This window comes from Mandrillus leucophaeus, unplaced genomic scaffold, assembly GCF_000951045.1.
Source record: "Mandrillus leucophaeus isolate KB7577 unplaced genomic scaffold, Mleu.le_1.0 Scaffold1392, whole genome shotgun sequence".
NCBI lineage: Eukaryota > Metazoa > Chordata > Mammalia > Primates > Cercopithecidae > Mandrillus > Mandrillus leucophaeus.
In genome coordinates this window covers 582,852-605,217 of record NW_012101357.1, presented here as the reverse complement: position 1 = coordinate 605,217, position 22,366 = coordinate 582,852, and the positions used below count along the sequence as shown (strand labels likewise).

The 22,366-nt window shown below is 40.4% G+C and overlaps 1 protein-coding gene across 2 annotated transcripts in view; it reads left to right on the top strand.

Annotated features, from left to right (window-relative positions):
• The first annotated feature begins 2,257 nt into the window (after positions 1-2,257).
• USP45 (ubiquitin specific peptidase 45) overlaps positions 2,258-22,366 on the top strand; it is a 78,834-nt gene continuing 58,725 nt past the window's right edge. The window contains exons 1-6 of one of the 2 annotated variants that reach the window (XM_011973675.1): positions 2,258-2,335; positions 2,832-3,055; positions 11,215-11,324; positions 12,665-12,837; positions 13,925-14,028; positions 17,608-17,708. In XM_011973675.1, the coding sequence (XP_011829065.1) occupies positions 11,225-11,324; positions 12,665-12,837; positions 13,925-14,028; positions 17,608-17,708 (478 nt within the window). In that variant the 5' untranslated portion in view covers positions 2,258-2,335; positions 2,832-3,055; positions 11,215-11,224. Of the gene's footprint in view, positions 2,336-2,831; positions 3,056-5,793; positions 6,324-11,214; positions 11,325-12,664; positions 12,838-13,924; positions 14,029-17,607; positions 17,709-22,366 lie in introns of those variants that run through there. The other variant, XM_011973674.1, reaches the window with a different exon arrangement.

Here is a 22,366-nt window from a genome sequence, read left to right as displayed (position 1 = left end):
TTTTTAGGACTTAGTTTCTTATTTGTAAAATAGGAATATTATTATCATTTAAACCTATCAGCTTTAAGGTAATGTATATACAGTGCAATCAATCAATATCTATTTCTGCCTTTCCTTCGTGATTTATACATACTGCCCATTCTCAAAGAAATATCTTTCTCCCTCATCTCTCCATGAAACACTCTTACTCTCCTTTAAGGCCCAGTTAAATATCCCTTGCCACCTCCCCTTTAATCGAACAATTGCGCATCTAGATATCTATTTTAGTAAAATATTTGTACAAATACGCAAAGTGGTATGTACAACGATAATTACTGAACAACTTTATAATAGCAAAAAAATTGGAAATCAAAATGTTCATCAATAGGTGACTGGTGAAATGGTGGAACATACGTGGCAATTAAGAGAGTTACATGTGCCACCATGGAAGGCTTCTGAATACCTGAGAAAAAACTGCAGAAAAGTATGCACAGATCACATTTGTATATACAGTATTTTTACGTACTTTTATTTATGTATATTCATAGACAAGTGTTTAGAAGGGTGTGTATCAAGCCATGTCTGGGGAGAAGAGTGGGAGGGGGAGGATATATAAAGGAGCCACATGTTGCATTTTGTTTTAATATGAGGATAGAATCATTTAATACTAGAATTTTTTTTTTTTTTTTTGAGATGGCATCTTGTCCTGTCGCCCAGGCTGGAGTATAATAGTGCGATCTCGGCTCACTACAACCTCTGCCTCCCAGGTTCAAGCAATTCTCCTGCCTCAGCCCCTCGAGTAACTGGGATTACAGGCACGTGCTACCACACCTGGCTAATTTTTGTATTTTTAGTAGAGGTAGGGTTTCACCATGTTGGCCAGGCTGGTCTCGAACCTCCTGACATAAGGTGATCCACCCACCTCGGCCTCCCAAAGTGCTGGGATTACAGGCGTGAGCCACTGTGCCCAACCACTAGCATAATTTTATATGTATATTTATTTATTTTGAGGCAGGGTCTCGCTCTGGTGACCAGACTGAAGTGAAGTGGCATGATCTCCCAGGCTCAAGTAATCCTTCCACCTAAGCCTCTTTAGTAGCTGGGACTACAAGAGCTTGGCTAATTTTTGTATTACAGCATAATTATTTAAATAAAAAAGGTACCTTTTTCTAATACTTTCTAGAACTCAGAGTCAGTTGTTCTTTCCATTGCAGTGTCACTTGACTGGGCTGTGTGTGGTGATTACTTGTGTCTGCCTTCCCTAGAAATGGGTGAACTGAGCTGCAGAAGCCGTATCACCAGCAGGAAGCCTGGCAGTTTAGGAGCTCAATAAATGGTTGATTTTTCATGTTTGAGACAAGGTCTTGCTCTGTGGCCCAGGCTGGAGTGCAGTAGTCGTGACTCACTGAATCCTAGACCTCCCAGACTTAAGCAAGTTCTCCCACCTAAGCCTCACCGGTAGCGGGGACTACATGTGTGTGCTACCATGCTGGGTTTTTGTTTTGTTTTGTTTTGTTTTTTTCATTTTTAGTAGAGATGGGGTATCACTATGTTGCCAAGGCTGGTCTCGAACCCCCGGGCTCGAGCAGTCCTCCTGCCTTGGCCTCCCAAAATGCTGAGATGATAGGTGTGAGCCACCACGCCAGTCCCAGAGCTCAATAAATGATTCTTTTTTTTTTTTTTTTTTTTAAGACAGGGTCTCACTTTGTCACCTGGGGTGGAGTGCAGTGATGTGATCTCGGCTCACTGCAGCCTCGACCTCCTGGGCTCAAGTGATTCTCCTGCCTCAGCCCCCCCAAGTAGCTGGGACTACAGGTGTGTGCCACCATAAGTAGCTATTTTTTTCTACAGACAGGGTTTCACCATGTTGGCCAGGCTGGTCTTGAACTTCTGAGCTCAAAAAGCTCAGCCTTCCAGTGCTAGGATTACAGGCAAGAGCCACCGCGCCCCACCAAATGATTCTTTAATAAAGGTGAAAGGAAACAGTCTGAGGCCAGGTGCAGTAGCTCACACCTGTAATTCCAGCACTGTGGGAGGCCAAGGCAGGAGGATCACTTGAGGCCAGGAGTTGGAGACCAGTCTGAGAAACACAGCTAAAACCCCATCTCTACAAAAACAAAACAAAAGAAAAGGAGAGAGAGAGAGAGAGGAAGAAAAGAAAAAAAAATTGCACACAAAAGCACCTCTTAAACCACAGACGACTTACCAACAGTTAAAATAGGTAGGTGGGGCTGGGGGGAAGCTGTGTTAATGCTGGGTCCCTGTAGCTGCATCCACAGATAAAAGTTGGTGCTGGAGAGGCGGCATGCAAAGCGAAAAGAAGGGACCGCTTTGAGTTCTAGACCCAACGCCTCCGGTAACCACCTTCACTTCTCTGGTTTCTGCTGGCTCATCGGTAAAATGAGGGGTGGTATTTTTATAGTTCTAACACGTTATAGTTCTAGGTGGCTGTTTCATGAAGCACCGAGCGCTGCTCTCTAGCGGGTCACAAATGTAACTCGCAAGGCTGGGCTCGGCATTAGACTCTCGCGGGCAGGGACTGGCTATCTTGCTCGCTCCTCTGAGTCGCAAAATTGGCCTTCATGTATTGCTCAGTCAAGCACCACTACCAATATAAACGCCCTCCCACACGACGTGGCTGGAGCAATGTTTACTTCTGTCCCTGCTTCCCCAGGGCGCCCACAGGTTTGGGTAGCCCGAGATCTTCGAACAAGAACTGCTAGTGGGTGTTACATTCCCAGGTGCCAAGAGTGATGGGTCTGACTTTTAACTGGAGGTCTAAAGAAGCGAGCAACCCCACTAATGTTAACCCTTGCCTAAAGTCCAAAGTTAGGCCCTCTCCCTTTTCCCAGTGACCACCAAGCTCACCGCAGAGCGCAGCCTTCGCGGACCCGAGGACAGCCCTGCGCTCAGTCCCGAGCAGCAACCAGGGAGGCACCATTGCGGACTGGCGGCCGCCGCGCTACTGACCACCTCCCCCTCCTCTTCCTCCTCCTGCTCCCGCCTCCCGGCGCGCTGCTCCAGGCTCTCCGGCGCCCTCCAGCCAGGCACCGGCCGAACTGGGTAGTGCCGCAAGGTGTAATTACTGCTTTAAAACCTAAAGGCATTTGGAAAGAAACTAAAGGTTATGCTTACTTTTTTTGTTTTTATTATTTTGTAGGAGACACAAAGTTTAAAAATAGAAAGCAGAAAATGTGACACATTATTTAAGATTTAAAGTAAATAAACTTTTCCAATTTACCTTATAACATGATTTTCATACATTGGATTTGTTTAAAACTGACTACATGGATAACTTTTCTAAGAATTGTTCTTAACTCTAATAGCTGGTTCAACTGATGTAGGCATTAAAATAATGTCATGTTGTCATCTTTCCGCCACGAACTGATGATATTTGACTATAGGTTTGTCAGAGTTATGTCCAACTATTGTATAATATGTGTCAGTTTCCTATTGCTACCGTAACAAATTACCCCAAATTTACTGGCTTAAAACAACACAAGTTTATTATCTACAGTTCTGTAGATTAGAAGTCTCACTTGGCTAAAATCAAAGTGTCAGCAAGCCTGTGTTTCTTCTGAGCTCCAGAGTAGAATTTCTTGACTTGTCTTTTCTATCTTATAGTGGTTGCCTGCATTCCTTGGCTCTCATGGCCTCCTTCTCCATCTTCAAAGCCAACAGCTTTGAGCTTCAAATCCCTGATTCTGACTCCTGCTTCTGTTATCACATCTCCCTCTCTTCCTCTGACTCTGCTGCCTCTCTATTATAAGGACCTTTACATTCAGACCACAGAGATAATCCATGATAATCTTCTCATCCCAAGACACTTAGTTTAATCACATCTTCGAAGTCCCTTTTGCCAGTTAAGGTAACATATTCACAAGTTTCGGGTTTGTAGAACATGAACATCTTTGGTGCAGGAGGTCATTATTAAGCCTACCACACAGAGTTTCTCATTATCTTCTTTTTTATTTATTCTCAGGTTGGTTCCCAAGCATAATAAAAGCTATATTTAACTGCAAATAGATTTACAGTTAAAAATTAAAATATTTGGCCAGGTGCTGTGGCACCAACCTGTAGGCCCAGTTACCAGCAGGCTAAGGCAGGAGAGTCACCTGCGCTCAGGAGTATGAGGCTATAGTGCACTATGATCAGCCTGGGTGACTTAGTGAGACCCCATCTCAAAAAAAAAAAAGATATTTAGCATTATTTGGAAAATACATGGTTAGATAATCTTAAGGTAATCTATATTTTTATTTGATGTTTTCTTATAATGTCATTGTAATAGCACTAAAACATACTTACTGGCTAACATTTAAAAATAATTTCCTTTCTTTGAATAATCCATCAAGTAGTAAATTTTACATTCAATTAAGTGAAAAGATAAATGAGGAACATCAGAAATAAAAACTTAGTGTTACAGAATTTTCCTTAATTTAGGTCAAGTTTTGAAACAAAGATTGAAATCTCTGGAGATTTTGGTTATGCTAAGGGTACATCCACTGGAAATCAATATTTGAAATTTGTCATTCCCAAGAAAATTTTAAGTATTGTATGGTATTTGATAATTTCTAAATTTTTTCTTATGAAGAAAATAACCTAAATTTCCATAATCTAATTCAATCCCTTTTAAAAAATCAATCATAAACTGGGTTTCCACATATAATACATTTTAAAAAATCTTTTACAGTGACACAATTAAGATGCAAATTATTTAGATTTACTCAAGTTTGCTTGTTCTTATTCCTCCAAGTTCTAGATCAAATGCAACGTCAAAATATATGAAAGCTTTTGATTTACGAAGTAGACAATTTTGCCTTCAAAATTACACCACACAACCTGTTCTTATTTGAGGAATATTTTATTTTTCCCTAGGGAAAAAAATTATCCTAACCCCCCAAATGATAGTGTACCTCTATACCTATAACAGCACCTGGCATATCTGTGCTCAATTATATTTGTTAATGATCCTTGTAAGTACGATATAAGCAAATACCAACCTTCTTTGCCAAGTTCTCCACATGTAAATACTATTATAAAAAAAGAGTTTTTAAAGTAAAATTTAGTGTTTAAAGTTTTAACTCTCGTATCTTCTGATTTCTACGTCAATAGTCTTATCCTTAAAGCCACATCTGTCCCTTGGCTGAAGAGCTGTGAAAGATCAGGAGGCTTTTAGAATCTATCCATAACCAGTGTTGGCATTTGCAATATCCATGATTCAAACAAAATATTTTCAAACCAACTACTTTTACTTTTACTATGCACTGTGCTGGCCACTTTAACAGATAACCGGGCTTTGAGGAGGTATAGGTGTATTTGAAGAAATGTACTATCTAGTTAGGAAGAGAGAAGGACAGGTAAGACAACAGCAATGGGGAAGAAAAGCACAATAATATATGACGAATGTTAGATGTGACTTTAAGAGTCCAGAGGAGGGTAACGGAGGGAAATCGGAGTTTGTTTCAGAAGGCGCCCAGCAACAAGTGGAACTTAAGCCGACTCCTGGAACATCCGAGGTGCGCCCGCTGGCCCAGGATCCTAATAAATTGCTAGTCGGTAGCTATTACTCTAAGATTACCAGGGTCTCTCCGGGCTCTGCGAACAAGCAGAACGCAGGCGCCACGCAAGCCGGCCCCGCCCTTCACCCCTCCCCGCGCTCCCCGGCCCCGCGCGCGCCGCCTGGAACCTTCCCGGGCCAGGCTGCGGGCGGGCGGACGAGGCCCCACCTCTGCCGGGCGCCAGACGGGCGCGCAGGCGCAGTCTCCCCAGGTTGTAGACGCTGCGGCCCGGCCGGGCAGGGTGAGTTGGGGACGCGGCGCTGTGGTCGCAGCGGCGGTGTGGTCGCCGCAGTTTCTCGGTCTTCGCTTCGGCGACCTTGACCCGCTTGTGGGTGGGCGAGGCTGGAAGAGAGGCTCCCCACCCCCCTCGGCTTCCCGATCCCTGGGAGCGCCGGGCGGTCACCCAGGGCCGTGTGAGCGCAGCTCTGCAGGCTTCGGGTCCCTGCGGCTGCGGGAGAAGCCCTAGGCGTCAGGGCTGGCGAGGGGCCGCCTGGGAGGGGCCCGAGTCCCCTGGTGACCTGGGCGTGCGGCGGCCCCACACGCTTCCGTCCGCTTCCTCGCGGCGCATTTCTCTTCACAGCCTCGGAGTGTGTGTGTTGGTGACCGGAGGAAGCGTGTCTAACCCCGACTTTCTGGAAGCGTCGTGTATTAGGAGCTCCGGAGCCGGACTGCTTGGGTCCGCATCTCCGTCCACCACTTACTGGTTCTGGGACCTCTGCAAGTCAACCTGTCTTTCTCACTTTCAAGTGTAAAATGCGGGAAAATAATAGCAACTTACCTCCTAAGGTGGCTGTGAGGGTTGAGTGGGTTAATATCTGTGAAGTGCTTAGAACTGAGCGTGATACACAGCAAATGGTAAGATGCTGCTCATCTTTTTGAGCTTGGTATATAAAAGGAGATAGTGTTTTTTTCTTCTCCTTCCAACCCCCATAAATAATTGCCCAAAAGTGGGAAAAAAGGACTTTTTCTTAAGGATATGGGCTTTTTGCATAGCCTGTTTAAAAACAGCTTTCTAAACAACTTGGTTGCACATCCTACTTTAGAGAAAAGACAGGTGTTAAGTGATGGTGAAGTTGGAAACTGTAAAGTTTATTATTTGGAAAACCGCATGAGAAAAATGGCCAGAACATATTTGTGCTAAAAAGAGTTAACATAGCAGGCCTGAGACTGCTATCTTTAGAAAGGACTGCTTGCAATGTTGGTGCTTGTTTGGCATCTGGGAACTTAGATTTTTGGGTTTGTGCTGAACAGTATGTTTTACACCGAAATTACCAGCTTCTGTAAAAATCCGGGACACCTAGTCTCTGATGGGCTTCCCTGCGCGGAAGCGTTGCATATGTGTTGCTGTATTTTCATTGGTGGAGGAAGGGTGTGTTTTGTTTGACCCCTCTTGGGAGGGAGACTGCATAAGGAGCCTACACGTGATTCCTCCAGACTCCACTTGTGTCTTTTTCTATTGTGATGAGCCTGTATATCCATACTGCATTGTGTAATAAATGTCAGCCATGAATACAATTATATGTTGAGTCCCGTGCATCCTATCAAAACTCTAAATGTGGGGGAGATCACGGAGATCCACAGCCACAGTTTTGTAAATTTGTATAAAGGTAAGGGATATAAGTGCAGTTTTGTTACAGGATCTATTTCCTAGTGATACTGGGCTTTTAGTGTAACCATCACCTGAATAATGTACATTGTTTCCATTAAGTAATTTCTCATTCCTCACCCCACTCCCATCCTTCCCAGTCTCCAGTGCCCAGACACAATTTTGATGATATAAATAAAGTATTGGAAGCTCTAATAATTGGACTTTTAAATTTGTCCTTTTGCCTTAAATGGAAATTGGAAAACTGCAGATACATGATTGCCGAATCCTGGGTTACTAATGATTCTGTCTGTTTAGACATATTACATATAGCAGAAAAATCGTCAGAAATTGCCTCTACACTACCAAGTTAAGTTTGAGTCAGTGTTTTTGAAAAAAGGCACAGGTTGCTTACAGTATGTAGGTCAAATGCCTGGTTTTGTTTATTATTTTGCTAGCATTATCTGTGTTAATGCTCATCTTTATCAAGAGCTTATCTGTACCACGGCGGGAAAATATAACCAGTTTCTCATAGACCATTTTCTCTGTACTTTATTAGTTATACCTATCTCTTTTCAGGACATCAAATTTAAATTGATGGAGGTATTTGTAAATTTGGGAATAGAAAGATCAAATTTGCCATCTGCTTATGTCTCTCTTCCCTTAGTGAAAGACTAGATCAGTTTTTGATAAGTTAGTGGGGAGATGGAGGGGTTAGAGGTTTAAGGAAAGTGAAGAAGATTTGAAGTGGCTTTGTGGATAGTATGTAAGTTTACCAGAAGGTGTAGTGAATAATAATGGACCTAGTCTCCTTTCTTAAGAGACTTTCTCCCGACATGGAGAAAATGATTAATTGGGTTCATCTAGGATTGGGTTCTGCCAGAGAGGTGATGTCGTCCTTAAGGCTCTGCACAAGTATTCCAGTTCACCTCTTTTTGGGTACATGTAATGTTGTACTTTTTGTACATGGGCAACCCCTCTCCATGTCTACTTGAAGTTAAATGTGCCATGTGACTTGCTTTAGGAAGCAGCTCTCCATTAGCCATTTCCGCTTCTCTCTACCCTTCTGTAAGGGTCATGGAAGGACTTGAGATGCAGCCTCTTGTCAGCCTGGACACTACAGGAAATTATGAGTGGCTGATCAGGCATGCTGGAAGGACTGGGAAGTTACGATCAGAGAAGGGGATACTTAAATTAGTGATTTTATAAGGTGGAACTGTAGGGGAGAGTAGATGAGGAAGTTTGGAGGGAGAAGGTAGAGATGAAGTGCTCAAGGAACTCAGAGGCTTTTTACATGTTCCTAACCCAGAAGCCCTTAATTTATTGCAACTTAGTTCAGTAGTGATGACCTTTGGACTTAATGGTAAACTTGAAAGCTCCCTTATTGTGAAATATGAAATGAATAAATCAAGATTTGGAATTTAGTACTGAATTGAAAGATTCATTACTTTGATCATTGAAAAGTAAGTCAGCAACCATGAAAATTGCGATGTTGCTTAGCTGCCAGGCAGGAGAGTAATAGGTAGGCTAAGCTACTCTAACAGAGACTCCAAAATATAGTGGTTTTCAAAAATGCTTAGCTTGTATCTAAAATCTTTTATAATTAACTGAATTTTTAAGAAATGTAAGGGATAGAGGTAAATAACACCATGAAGAAAGAGACAAATTCAGTGTGAGACATTATACAACTTTGCTGTTGAAAGAGTATTCTGTGGGCCCCCAGCAGTGGCTTCAGTTTTAAGCTTTTTAGATAGGTAGAATCTCAGGTCTTGTGCCAAACTTGTTCAATCAGAACTTTGATTTTAACAAGACCCTCAAGGTGACTCATGCACTGGCCTGATCTCTTTAAAAAGCTAAAGTCTTAGGCAAGTAAAAGGTTGAAGAACTGTTCTGTTAATAGATTAAAAGATACTAAAGAGACACAACCAATATAAAGTGCAAACCTTGATTGGATCTTTTTCAAAATACCAGCTATAGAAGACAATTTAGGGCCAAATAAGGAAATTAGAATATGATGGAAAATGAGATGATATTAGAAAATTATTAATTTTCTTAGATATGATTATATTGTTATATAGGAGACTGCTTATTTTTAAGAGATACATGCTGAAGTATTTAGGAATGAACTGTCAAGATCTGTACAACTTTCAAACAGTTCAACAACAACAACAAATATATATATATATGCACACATATATATGTGTCTCTGTATACACACATATTGATATTTAGATAAAAACAAACATAGCAAATTGTTAATAGGTGTGGAATTGGTGGGGCACCATGCTTCATACCTGTAATCCCAGCAGTTTGGGAAGCCAAGGCGTGTGTGGATTGCTTGAGCCCAGGAGTTCAAGACCAGCCTGGGCAACATGTGGAAATCCCATCTCTACTAAAAAATACAAAAAAATTATCTGGACGTGGTGGTGTGCGTCTATAGTCACAGCTACTTGGGAGGCTGAGGTGGGAGAATCACCTGAGCCTGGGGAGGTCGAGGCTGGGTGAGCTGAAATCAGGCCACTGCACTCCAGCCTGGGCAATCGGAGTGAGACTCTGTCTCAAAAAAATAATAATAGCCGGGTGCAGTGGCTCACGCCTGTAATCCCAGCGCTGTGGGAGGCGGAGGTGGGCGGATCACAAGGTCAGGAGATCGACAGGGTGAAACCCCGTCTCTACTAAAAATACAAAAAAATTTAGCCAGGCGTGGTGGCACGCGCCGAGCGTAAGCCCAGCTACTCTAGGGAGGCTGAGGCAGGAGAATTGCTTGAACCCAGGAGGTGGAGGTTGCAGTGAGCCAAGATCCATCCCTAAAATAATAATAATAATAATAATAATGTAATAAATGTGGAATCTAAATAGTATATGAGTGTTTATTATACTGTTCTTTTAACTTTTGTAAATGTTTAAAATTTTTCATGATAAAAAGCTAGAGTGAACCCCCGCAAAATGTAGTAGCTTAAAAAGATAGAAATTGGCCGGGCGTGGTGGCTCACGGCTGTAATCCCAGCACTTTGGGAGGCCGAGGCGGGTGGATCACGAGGTCAGGAGATGGAGACCATCCTGGCTAACACGGTGAAACCCCGCCTCTACTAAATATACAAAAAAAAATTAGCCGGGCGAGGTGGCGGGCGCCTGTAGTCCAGCCTGTAGTCCCAGCTACTCTGGAGGCTGAGGCAGGAGAATGGCGTGAACCTGGGAGGCGGAGCTTGCAGTGAGCCGAGATCGCGCCACTGCACTCCAGCCTGGGCGACAGAGCGAGACTCCGTCTCAAAAAAAAAAAAGAAAAAGATAGAAATTTAATTTTCTCTTAATATTCTGGTGCTAGTCGTACAGCACAGGTAGAGTGACTTTACTGTGCTTGGCTTACAGCTTCCTTTTTTGATCCAGTATGGCTCATCCAGCTCCTGCTATTTCCTTGCTAGCAGAAGGGAGGAAAGGGTGAAGAGAACTCAGTATCCAGAAGCAACACTTATTCCGTTGATGAAAACTTTAGTTTTGGTCATTCACCTGGACATCTTATATTTAAGGGCTGTGTCTTGGTTCAGCCCGCTATAGCAAATTATTATAGGCTGGGTTGTTTAAACAACACAGACTTATTTCTCACAGTACTGGGAGCGGGGAAGTCCAGGGTGAAGGTGCTGGCAAATCTAGTATCTGGTGAGGGCCTTCTTCCTGGTTTATAGATGGCCATCTTCTCTGTATATCCTCATGTGGATACAAAGGTAGCTTGTATTATAAGAGGCCAGTCTCATTCATGAGGGCTCCACCTACATGACCTAATTACCTCGCAAAGGCTTCACCTTCAAGTACCATCGCTTTGGCGATTAGATTTCAACATATGAATTTGGGGTGGGGACACAAACATTTAGTCCATAACAGTATAGTTGGCAAAAGCCAGTGGAATATATCATGTGTATACTGATTTAACAAAGATTTATTTCATTTCAACTGATGTTCCCTTCTTCTTCCTCTGTTGATATCCCAGACCAATTAAAATTGAAGTCATTTCAATTTTGATATGCATTAAATAAAATATAAAATTTTAATTTTGAAGACTCAAATGTATGAATTTTTTTCCCTCAATCCCTTCAGTAAATAACAGATGCGGGTGAAAGATCCAAGTAAAGCTTTACCTGAGAAAGCCAAAAGAAGTAAAAGGCCTACTGTACCTCATGAAGAAGACTCTTCAGATGATATTGCTGGTAAATTGTGATATTTGGCATCCCAAATAGTGTTGAGAAGAAATAACAATGCAGTTGACCCTTCAACAACATGGATTTGAATTCTGAAGATCAACTTGTACACGAATTTTTTTCAACCAAACGTAGATGGAAAATACACTATTCTTGGGATGTGTAAAAACTGCATACTCAGCAGACTGACTTCCTAAATGCAGATTCCACAGGGCCCACTGCGGGACTTGAGTATGCACAGATTTGGGTATATGTGGGGAGGTCCTAGAACCAACTACGCCACCCCACCTCCCTGCCTCAAGTATCTGAGGGATGACTGTATATGTTTTTAATTAAGAAATCTGTTGCTCTTTATTTTTACTATTTTCTGTGTAAGCATTAGAATCACCTTGTCTAGTTCCAAAAAATCCTGTTGGTATTTTTATTAGGATTTTGTTTAGTTTATAATATGAAGTAACTTAGATTGGCTTTTTTTTTTTTTTTTTTTGGTCTCTTTCTCATGGCCTATTAAAACCATGTCACCAAGCCACCAGAGCTTGGCAGATGGCCTTTGGGAGCTGCTGGCCTCAGGGCTTGGTTTTCTCTTTAGTCTCATGCTTTTCATTTAGGCCTCTGAGGATTTGCCTCACTTTCTTGCCGGTTTTCTCCATTTAAAGAGATATTTTTAATATATTATTTCCACTTTAGGTGTGCATAGTTGCATACAGCTATACACACACACTCACATATGAGTGCATATGTCTTGTGAAATCCGAACAAGTTCTAAGGATTTTACCAACATCAGCTTCCTGGTTTTGATATTTTACTATAGTAGTCCAAAATATTAACATCAGGGGAAGCTCAGTGAAGGGTGAATGAGACCTCCTTGTATATTTCTTTGTACCTTCCTGTGAATCTAAAATTAGTTCAAAAATTTAAACTGTAATAAATCAGGGACATCAGGTAAGGTCCTAATGATATTTAAAGAGATACTTCAGACATCCTTCAATGCAGCAAACTGGCTATCCTGAAACATCCAATTTTAGTACATGTATAGCTTTGTATAACCACCACCAATGAAGATACTTAACTGTATCATCACCACCCTATGTGCTGTCCATTTATAGCAACATCCTCTGCCTTGCGTCCACTGCCCCCTAAAACCATGAATCTCTTCTCTCATTCTATAATTATGTTATATCATGAACATTATATAAATGGAATTACATAGCATATATTTTTTGAGTTATTTTGTGTGTTGAATCTGTGCTTTTTAGTGAACAGCATTTAATACTTTTGAGATTTGCTTAGTAATGGTAGCACTTTGGTGTAGCAAAGAAAATGTTGAGATTTTGTTTTATCTTATTCAGTAGGTTTAACTTGCCAACATGTAAGTCATGCTATCAGCGTGAATCATGTAAAGAGAGCAATAGCTGAGAATCTGTGGTCAGTTTGCTCAGAATGTTTAAAAGAAAGAAGATTCTATGATGGGCAGCCAGTACTTCCTTCTGATATTTGGTTGTGCCTGAAGTGTGGCTTCCAGGTAAGAAAAGTGTTATTTATATGTGAGTTTATCTGAAGTATTTTCCTTAAATGCTTATTGTGAGCTGGACTGTTGGTCATGCATAGGAGTTAAGATATATTTATTCCAATTTAGATAGAAATTTTCCAAGAATGAACTTAAAAATGATTGTTAAGGTAAAGTAAAAGGTATGCTATGTTCAGAAAGTAATCAAGTGTGGTTTATAAATACTTGCAGAGGGAATTCAACCTATTTGCAGTAGTTCCCATATCTGGACCAGTCTTTACCTTTTGTGTTTACTTAGGAAATGGATCCACCTTTCAGATTAATTTTTTTTCTCTCAAAACAGATTTTTCTGCTGCTTTTGCAAAATAGTTTAAAATCTTAAAGTTTAAAAGTTATTGATACCTGTAATAAATTTTCTAATGAAATGAAAAGTATATACTTTCTTTAAAAAAATAAGAGAAATCTTCATTATCTCACACGAAATGCCCAGAAGTAAGGCCACTTCAGGATTAGTTAATTTAATGGAAAGAACATTAAAAACTGAGGTTTATTCTGTTCTCTGCTCTGCCATCCTGAGCCTCATGGTTGTGTTCCTCTTTAAAAAAGAAAAAACCTTTCTGGAAAGATTCAGCAGATTTGACTTCCCTTCATGTTGCATTAACCAGAATTGCATCTCATTTCTTTACTTACCTAGTGAAGGAAATCGCTATGATTGGTCTGTGTCTCAGTAGTTCTCAGTGGGTTGGGGTGAAGTTGTGTACAAGATTGGGAAATGTGTGTTTGTGGAAGGGCACCACTGGCCTGCCAGGATGCTGGGTGTTCCACAGTGTGCCAGACAGTGTGTACATTTTTAAATGATAGGGAAATTAACTTTGCCCATGATTGTTTTAAGTAAATACTGTGTATTGAAAAGCATGTTAACCTGTTTGCAAGAAATTAAATTTAATGAGAATCCATATTGCTTTTTTGAAACTTTCTCCTCTGGCCTGAAATTAAAAACAGAACAAAACTTTTCAGTATAAGTGTGAATATAATTTAAATTTTGATTAATTTGAAACAAATATTTGTAAGTCATACAAAATAGCATTCTGTTCATCTTCAGGGATGTGGTAAAAACTCAGAAAGCCAACATTCACTGAAGCACTTCAAGAATTCCAGAATAGAACCCCATTGTATTATAATTAATCTGAGCACATGGATTATATGGTAAGTTACATTTTGTTAGTTCTTGTGTCCACTAACCACCCCCCCAATTTTTTTTTTCTTTACGCTTTTAAGGTAAAGTATTTAAAGATGTTCTATCAGCTTTTGGTTTTTTAACCTGAACACAATCTACGGGATACTTGAAGAAAATTAACATTACCTATGAATATAAAATTTTAATTGGAAAAATTTTAACTATCTCTCTACCTTTTTTTGTTGTTGTTGAGACGGAGTCTCACTCTGTCACCAAGGCTGGAGTGCAGTGGTGTGATCTCGGCTCCCTGCAACCTCTGCCTCCCGGGTTCAAGCAATTCTCCTGCCTCAGCCTCCTGAGTAGTTGGGACCACAGGCGCACGCCGCCACAGCTGGCTAACTTTTTGTATTTTAGTAGAGATGGGGTTTCACCATGTTGCCCAGGCTGGTCTTTGAACTCCTGAGCTCAGGCAATACGCCCTCCTCAGCCTCCCAAAGTGCTAGGATTACAGGCGTGAGCCACTGTGCCCGGCCTCTCTACTTTTCTCTGACATTTTCCTTGTAATATAAAGAAAAATTCTTTTTAGTTGATTTTTTTTGGTAGTGAACTTGCTAATACAGAATTCTAGTGTTGTAGAGACGGAAGATACTTCAAGCAGTCAGGTCATTTTCTGAAGGGAGAAGGAAGAGCTGGGCATAAGTAGCTTGTAAAAACTTTTCAGGTCATTCTGCTATTTAATCCTGGTTGAGAACCTAGTCCAGTTTCCTATGTTACCTGTAAGGAAACTATATAATATTTACCTTTTTGTGGTTATGAAGTAAAAATCCAGGTACTAAAACAAGTTTTTTTCGTGGGGCGTGGTGGCTAACACCTGTAATTCCAGCATTTAGGGAGACCACGGTGGGTGGATCACTTGAAGTTAGAAGTTTGAGACCAGCCTGGCCAATATGGTGAAATCCTGTCTCTACGAAAGATACAAAAATTAGCTGGGCATGGTGGTGCATGCATGTAGTCCCAGCGGCTCAGGAGGTTGAGGCAGGAGAGTCACTTGAACCCGGGAGGTGGAGGTTGCCACTGCACTCCAGCCTTGGTGATAGAGTGACACTCCTTTTCAAAAAAAAACCAAAAACGAGTTTATTTTCTAGTTTCTTATTAGCATATCACACTGTTTCGGTGGTATAAATGGACACTGTTGAAATGCTTCCTCTGTGTTTTACAATAATATTCCAACTTGAATCTATGGACTCCTAAGGGTTCCTTGAATGAATTTTCAGGAGTCCTCAGATTTTCTTTAACATAAAAATGTTTTGTCTAAAATTAATATAAGGGTATTTTAGCTGACAGAAGAGGTCATCATCTTTAATACAGCCAGAAGGGTTGGGCACCTGCTGCATTTGTGTTTTTCTTTGTTGTTGTGAGTCCCAAGTAGTAGTATTGGGGAGAATGAGGAAAGGTCAGAGGGAACTTAGTATATAAATGATGCATTGAAACCAAGGGAGACAGCAGTAGTGCCATAGTGCGGCAGTTCAATAAGGATTTCACTTTAGTGATCTCAAACTCTGGCTGCATCAGAATCTCAGGGAGATCTTACTATGACAGACTGCAGGATCCCAGTCTTAGAAATTCTAATTTAGTAGTTCTGGGGTGGAGGGGCCAGAGAATTTGCATTTAAGAAGCTCCCAAGTGTTGCCAGTGCTGCTGGTCTGGAGACCACAGTTTAAGAACTACTGAATTAGAAAAAGGTGGGTAAGAAGATTGTGAAAATGTAAGGTAGCACTGGTGTAATGCATTATGTTTTTTTGCTTTTTTTTTTTTTTTTTTTTTGAGATGGAGTCTCACTCTGTCACCCAGGCTGGAGTGCAGTGGCGCGGTCTTGGCTCACTGCAACCTCTGCCTTCCGGGCTGGGAGTAACTGGAATTACAGGTGCCTGTCACCACGCACGCCCTGCTAATTTTTGTATTTTTAGTAGAGATGGTGTTTCACCATGTTGGCCAGGCCGGTCTCGAACTTCCAACCTCAAGTGATCCTCCCGCCTTGGCCTCCCAAACTGCTGGGATTACAGGTATGAGCCACCACACCCGGCCATAATGCATTATGTTTATAAAACACTTTGAACACTTTCCAACACATGTTCTTAAATGATCACTGGATCTCATGAGGATAAAGGAAACAGGTAATTATAATATAGAGAGGAAACAAATTAATACGATGTATTAAGGAGTAAACTTAATTGAGGTGTTTTCTGAATTGGAATGTGCTTTTGAAAATGTCTTTCCTAACCCTCTACCTCCAAATAAGCCCCCAGCAAAATAGAACAGCTATCTCTTTGAGTCTTACCCATCTCTATATGTAATCAAGCTAGAAGCCTGGCAGTTATTTTCTTCCCCTTTTTTATCTTATTTTATTTTTTAGCCTGTTAACAAAAGTAGACAGAATGGTATAATGAATTTTCCCATACCCATCAACCAGCTTCCGTTGTTGTTTTTTTTCCAGCTTTAAACATTATCAACTTACAGCAAGTCTTGTTTCATCTAGGCCAGGATTTCTCGATCTCAATACTCTTGGCATTTGGACTGTTAATGCTCTGTGATTAATTCCTTGTTGTGCTATCCTGTACGTTATTGGATGTTTACCAGCATCGCTGGCGTCTACCCACTTAAATGCCAGTAGTGGTCCTCTCTCCTCTCACCAGTTGTCAGAACCAAAAATGTCAAATGTCCCCTAGGTGGCAAAATCACTCCTCATTGAGAACGGCAGTGATTCTCAACACCAGCATTGAGGATTGCTGACATTGTCTCACTCCTCCCTACCCAAGGCAGTTATTTTGACACTTCCCTTTCCCTCCTCTTTTATATCTAATTTGTTACTGTTTCTACCTGCAAATGTATATAATGAATGCCCATTTCTCTGCAGATCGTCTGCTACTATACTAATCTGTTTCTGTTCCTAATGCCCTCCAATCTAGTTTATCACATTAGTGAGAGTGATGTTTTTAAAGTGTAAGTTGGGGCTGGGTGTGGTGGTTCACACCTGTAATCCCAACACTTTGGGAAGCCGAGGCGGGTGGATCACTTGAGGTCAGGCATTCGAGACCAGTCTGACCAACATAGTGAAACCCCATCTCTAATAAAAATACAAAAATTAGCTGGGCGTGGTGGTGCATGCCTGTAATCCCAGCTACTGGGTGGTCGAGGCAGGAGAGTCACTTGAACCCTGGAGGCAGAGGCTGCAGTGAGCTGAGATTTCACCACTGCATTCCAGCCTGGGAAACAGAGTGAGACTCTGTCTCAAAAGTAAAAAATAAATAAAATATAAGTTGGACCATATCATGGCCCTGCTTAAGAACCCTCTCATGGCATTTCATTATAAACTGCCAAAGATAAACTGCCAAAAGTTTCATTTCAACTGTAAGGCTCTGTATGAATTTTCCCCTGCTTATTTCTCTAGACTTACCCAATGCCTTCCGGGTACATTTGTATACAAATACATTTGTATTCCCTCCCATGTAATTTAAGACAAAAGTAACTAAATGCCAACTTTGTTATCTGATGTGCAAAATTATTGAGGATATTTTCATAATATTTTCTTAAATTTTATATTTTTTCAGGTGTTATGAATGTGATGAAAAATTATCAACGCATTGTAATAAGAAGGTTTTGGCTCAGATAGTTGATTTTCTCCAGAAACATGCTTCTAAAACACAAACAAGTAAGTTAAGCAATTACTAAATGAATCTGTGTTAAAATATAATATTTCATATGAAGAGTTCAGAAATTCATAAAGAATACTTTAGATTTCACTGTGACAGCCCAGTCAGTAATTTGAATAAAGATATTATGAGTATTGAATGGGTGCAGTGGCTCATGCCTGTAATCCCAGCATTTTGGGAGGCCGAGGTGGGCAGATCATGAGGTCAAGAGTTTGAGACCGGCCTGGCCAACATGGTGAAACCCCGTCTCTACTAAGAATACAAAAATTAGTCGAGTATGGTGGCACGTGCCTGTAATCCCAGCTACTCGGGAGACTGAGGCAGGAGAATTACTTGAACCCAGGAGGGGAGGCGGAGGTTGCAGTGAGCCAAGATCACGCCACTGCAGTCCAGCCTGGGCAACAGAGCAAGACTTCGTCTCAAGAAAAAAATACATATATATTATGAGTATCATGCATTCTTAGGTGGCAACCTTGTTATATGTTTATATAACCAATTTGAGAAACTGAAGTATGTCGTGTCTAGATCATGGGCTTTGAAGTCAGTCCTAATAAGTTTGAATTTAGGCTTCCCCACTTACTAGCCATGGTCACTTTTATTGCTTAGTTTCCTTATTTATAAAATTAGGATGATAATTCTGTCTTGTGGAATTACTATGAGGCCTAGAGATAATATTTTCTAAAGATTTAGAAATAATGCATGTAAAAATACTTGCATAGTACCTGTATTAGTCTTTTCTCATATTACTATAAAGAAATACCCGAGATTGCATAATTTATAAAGAAAAGAGGTTTAATTGGCTCACGGTTCCACATGTTGTGCAGGAAGCATGCTGCTGGCATCTGTCCAGCTTCTGGGGAGGCCTCAGGAAACTTTCAATCATGGTGGAAGGCAGAGTGAGAGGAATCGAGTATTAATATAAACCTCAGGTTTTTTATTGAACAACTAGGTGGATGGACGTGATAATTTTGAGTTGCCTTTGAAGCAGAATTGAATTGCTTAGTAGGTGGCATCAGAAACTGAAAAGCTATGTAAAACTATAGTTGCCAACTGTTTTCTATAGCCCAATGTACAGCTGTTTTTGTTAGCCATTGCCCTAATGAGACAGTAATGGTGAAGGAACTGGAGGAGGAACCAGAGAAGGTAAACTCAGGCTCCTGGACAGCAGTAGAAATGATTAATTTGATCACTTATTCATTTACTTATTCAACAAACATTTATTGAATTCTGTTCTGCACCAGGGATACTAGTTGTAGCTCCAATTCTGCTCAAATAAAGAACCAGGAAAATATGGTGGTGAAAGACATGTAATACTACTGGAATTGAAGTTGGTCATAATACTGTCTGCTGAAAAATGTGCATTAAGTTTCCTTGGCCATAATAAGAAGATAGGCAAGGATATGATGGCATGGGTGATGAAAGTACAAGTTTAGAAATTATTTTCTCTGGATTTTTTTTTTTTTTTTTTTTTTTTACCTTAGAGGCTCCCTAAGGTTAAGTACAAAGCCAGTCTGATTTTCATTCAGTTTTACAGATTTCTTGAATGATTATTACAAGAAAGATGCTAGGAAGGGAGCATAAAATTATGGTATGATGGAAAGTACATGGCTTTGAGGTTGGGCACGGTGGCTCATGCCTTAAACCCAGCACTTTGGGAGCCCAGGGCGGGCAGATCACTTGAGGCCAGGAATTGAGACCAGCCTGGCCAACATGGTGAAACCCGACTCTACTAAAAATACAAAAAAATTAGCTGAGCGTAGTGGCACATTCCTGTAATCCCAGCTACTCAGGAGGCTGAGGCATGAGAATTGTTTGAACCCAGGAGATGGAGGCCGCAGTAAGCTGAGATCACACCACTGCACGCCAGCTTGGGCGACAGAGTAAGACTGTCTCAAAAAAAAAAAAAAAAAAAAGACAGTAGATGGCTTTGAGTCAGGGGATTTGGCATTCAGATTTGACTGTCACTAGATGTGTGACTCCAGGCAGTTATCTGTTTATCCAAGCCTCATTTTTCCGTAGTACTTTATATTTCCAAGGTGCTTCAGGGAATAGAGATTGATAAGACAGTCCCTAAATCTTTAAGAGGCTAAAGATCTGAAAGAAGGTGTGAGATTAAAAAGTAATGATAGGCAAGTGGAGTAAGTTTTCTATTTTAAGTAACAACCAAAGTCCTTCAAATATCCAAAGAGGGATATAATGTTCAGTTGTAGGAACTAAAAAGGAATCATGGATGAGCTGGCTTTCAAGTTGACCCTTAAAGGATGAACTCTGGGCAGGTGAAGATGAGAGAAGAAATCATTTCAGGTGGTGGGAAGCACTAATACAAGCCTTAATTGTGCTTATGGGACCGTGAGATAGCACCTGGAATGGTGGGGAATGGGCTCTTGAGGTAGTTTGAGAGTGAGTGGAGCTTTCAAAGTTGGAGAGATACGTGGTTCTTAGTTTAAGGCTTTGGGTGATTCTAGGGCAAGATGTCATTATCCTTGTGGGTTAAGCTACAGGATCTCTCAGGCAAGTTTGATTTAAAATAATATTCCTTGGCATTCTAGAATAAGTTTTTGGATATAATAGTTTGTCATACTGTGTCTTGTATGCGGCTTCAGTATATTTTTATAAAAAATTTGGAAAATCAAATATGAAAGTTGTTATTTAGGTTGCAAGGATGCTGGATATGATTTTGCAGTAATCTTAATGGTAATTGTGAAGATTATAGCATTGTGAAAACACCTATATGTGATAATTCAAAAGGAATATGAAACTGTATTATTGTGTTTGCGTGACAGGGTAAGTATGATTTTAAAAGATTATTTTTGTATTTTTGCACTAAGTAAAAATAGTTATCAAGAAGAAACCCTGTGCCTGTACGTTAAACACATTTTGAAGTTATGCATGACCAGACATTTTCTGTCTCTCTCTCTTTAAAGCATATCATTAATTCTTTTGTTTTTTTCTTCCTTTACTTTTAGGCGTCACTATCCTAAAATCAGATAGTATGTGGGTGGCTCACGCCTGTAATCAGAGCACTTTGGGAGGCTGAGGTTGGCAGATCACTTGAGTCCGGGAGTATGAGACCATCCTGGGCAACATAGCGAGACTTGTCTCTAAAAATAAAAATAAAATAAATAAAGTAAATACTATGAAAGATAACTTTTTCAAAACACAAGTTTAGTGAGTGGCACTGTCTTACATTTTTACAAGTCTCAAGTGTCTGGCTTAATAGAAAATGGCTGGATTCTCATATCTGCTTCTGCATTTAATCTTTTGTGATATTGCATGCCATATGGCCTCTGGAGAATGGCACTGTATAATTGAGAGTGAATGAAAGTAAAAAAAAAGCAAATAAAATCTTAGGCTTATTACGAAAATACTTTTGACCTTAAGTACCCTTGAAAGGAGGAAGTTGCCTTCCGACCCACTTTGAGAAGTGCTGAACTGTAGCACATTTGTCTTTATACTTTCTGTCTTCAGCCTTATCCATTAAGGCTCAGCTCAAATTTTACTTCTAGGATGCTTTCCCTTATCTCTTTTTTGGCACTCAGTGTCTGTGCAGCACACTTTAGAATCTAATAACACACTTTTTTGATGTTTCATATTTATGTTTGTACTTGTCTTATTTTCTCTCAAGACTGTAGGTTCCTTGAAGACTGGACTCTGGGTTAGATTCTCTTTTATTTTTATGTGAGTAGACAGTAAATACTTACTGAATAAACAAAAGAGAATGTGACCAGTTTTTATTGAGGAAGTAGATAGATAAGCTTCGCACTTTCACCCCCCAATCCTAAATATTAATATCAAAATTATTTATTCAGTCTTTTAATATCTTTGAGTTTCTGCTTCGTGCCAGATGCAGCATTAGGTGTTAGAAATGCAGTAGTGAATGAGACAGATCTACTTCCTAGTTCCCGTTGTTACTGATCTTTTGGTCTATTGAGGGATATAGACAAATTGCACTTAGTTATACTTGCCTGTTTAAATAGTGCTATGATGGAGCAAGTACCAGGGGCCGTGTGAACACTTTGGAATAGTATCTAACATCGATTGGAGGAGCCAGGCCAATTCTATTTAGAGGAATAATCCAACTTAGTTGGAAGCAGAAGAATATCTAGAAATTATCTGGGCAAAAAGGGAACGGATTGTGTGCTCCAGGCAAAAAAAATAGCTCATTGACAAGAGCTCGATAGGTTCAGGGAAGTCTAGAGAGCTGAAAAGTTGAGTTTTGTGGTGTAGAAGATGGTGAGAGGTGAGACTTGAGGTAAGTAAGAACAGGTATTTAAGGGCCTTGTACAGATAGAATTTATTCTGAGGGCAGTGAGGAACCACTGTTAAGTTTTAAGCAGAGAAGAGGCTGATCAGTGATTTTGTATCTTAGATCTCTTGGTTTGACTTGTATGGAGACAGTTAGGAATGCCTATATATGTATAACTGCCCATTTATTATGTTAGTATCAATTTATCATATGACAGTAAAAATTTATAAGGCAAATGGTTAACTGGAAGTTAGTTGATTTTGAGAATAAACTGGCAAGCTAATTATTATTTGGTTCCTAGCTAGGGGAATTGTGGGGCAGCAAGTTGTCTCTTTTTACTGGCTCTTTAAAGATTAAACTTCTTTTCAGTTGTAGAAATGGGCAGATTACATTAATACTACATGACTGGTT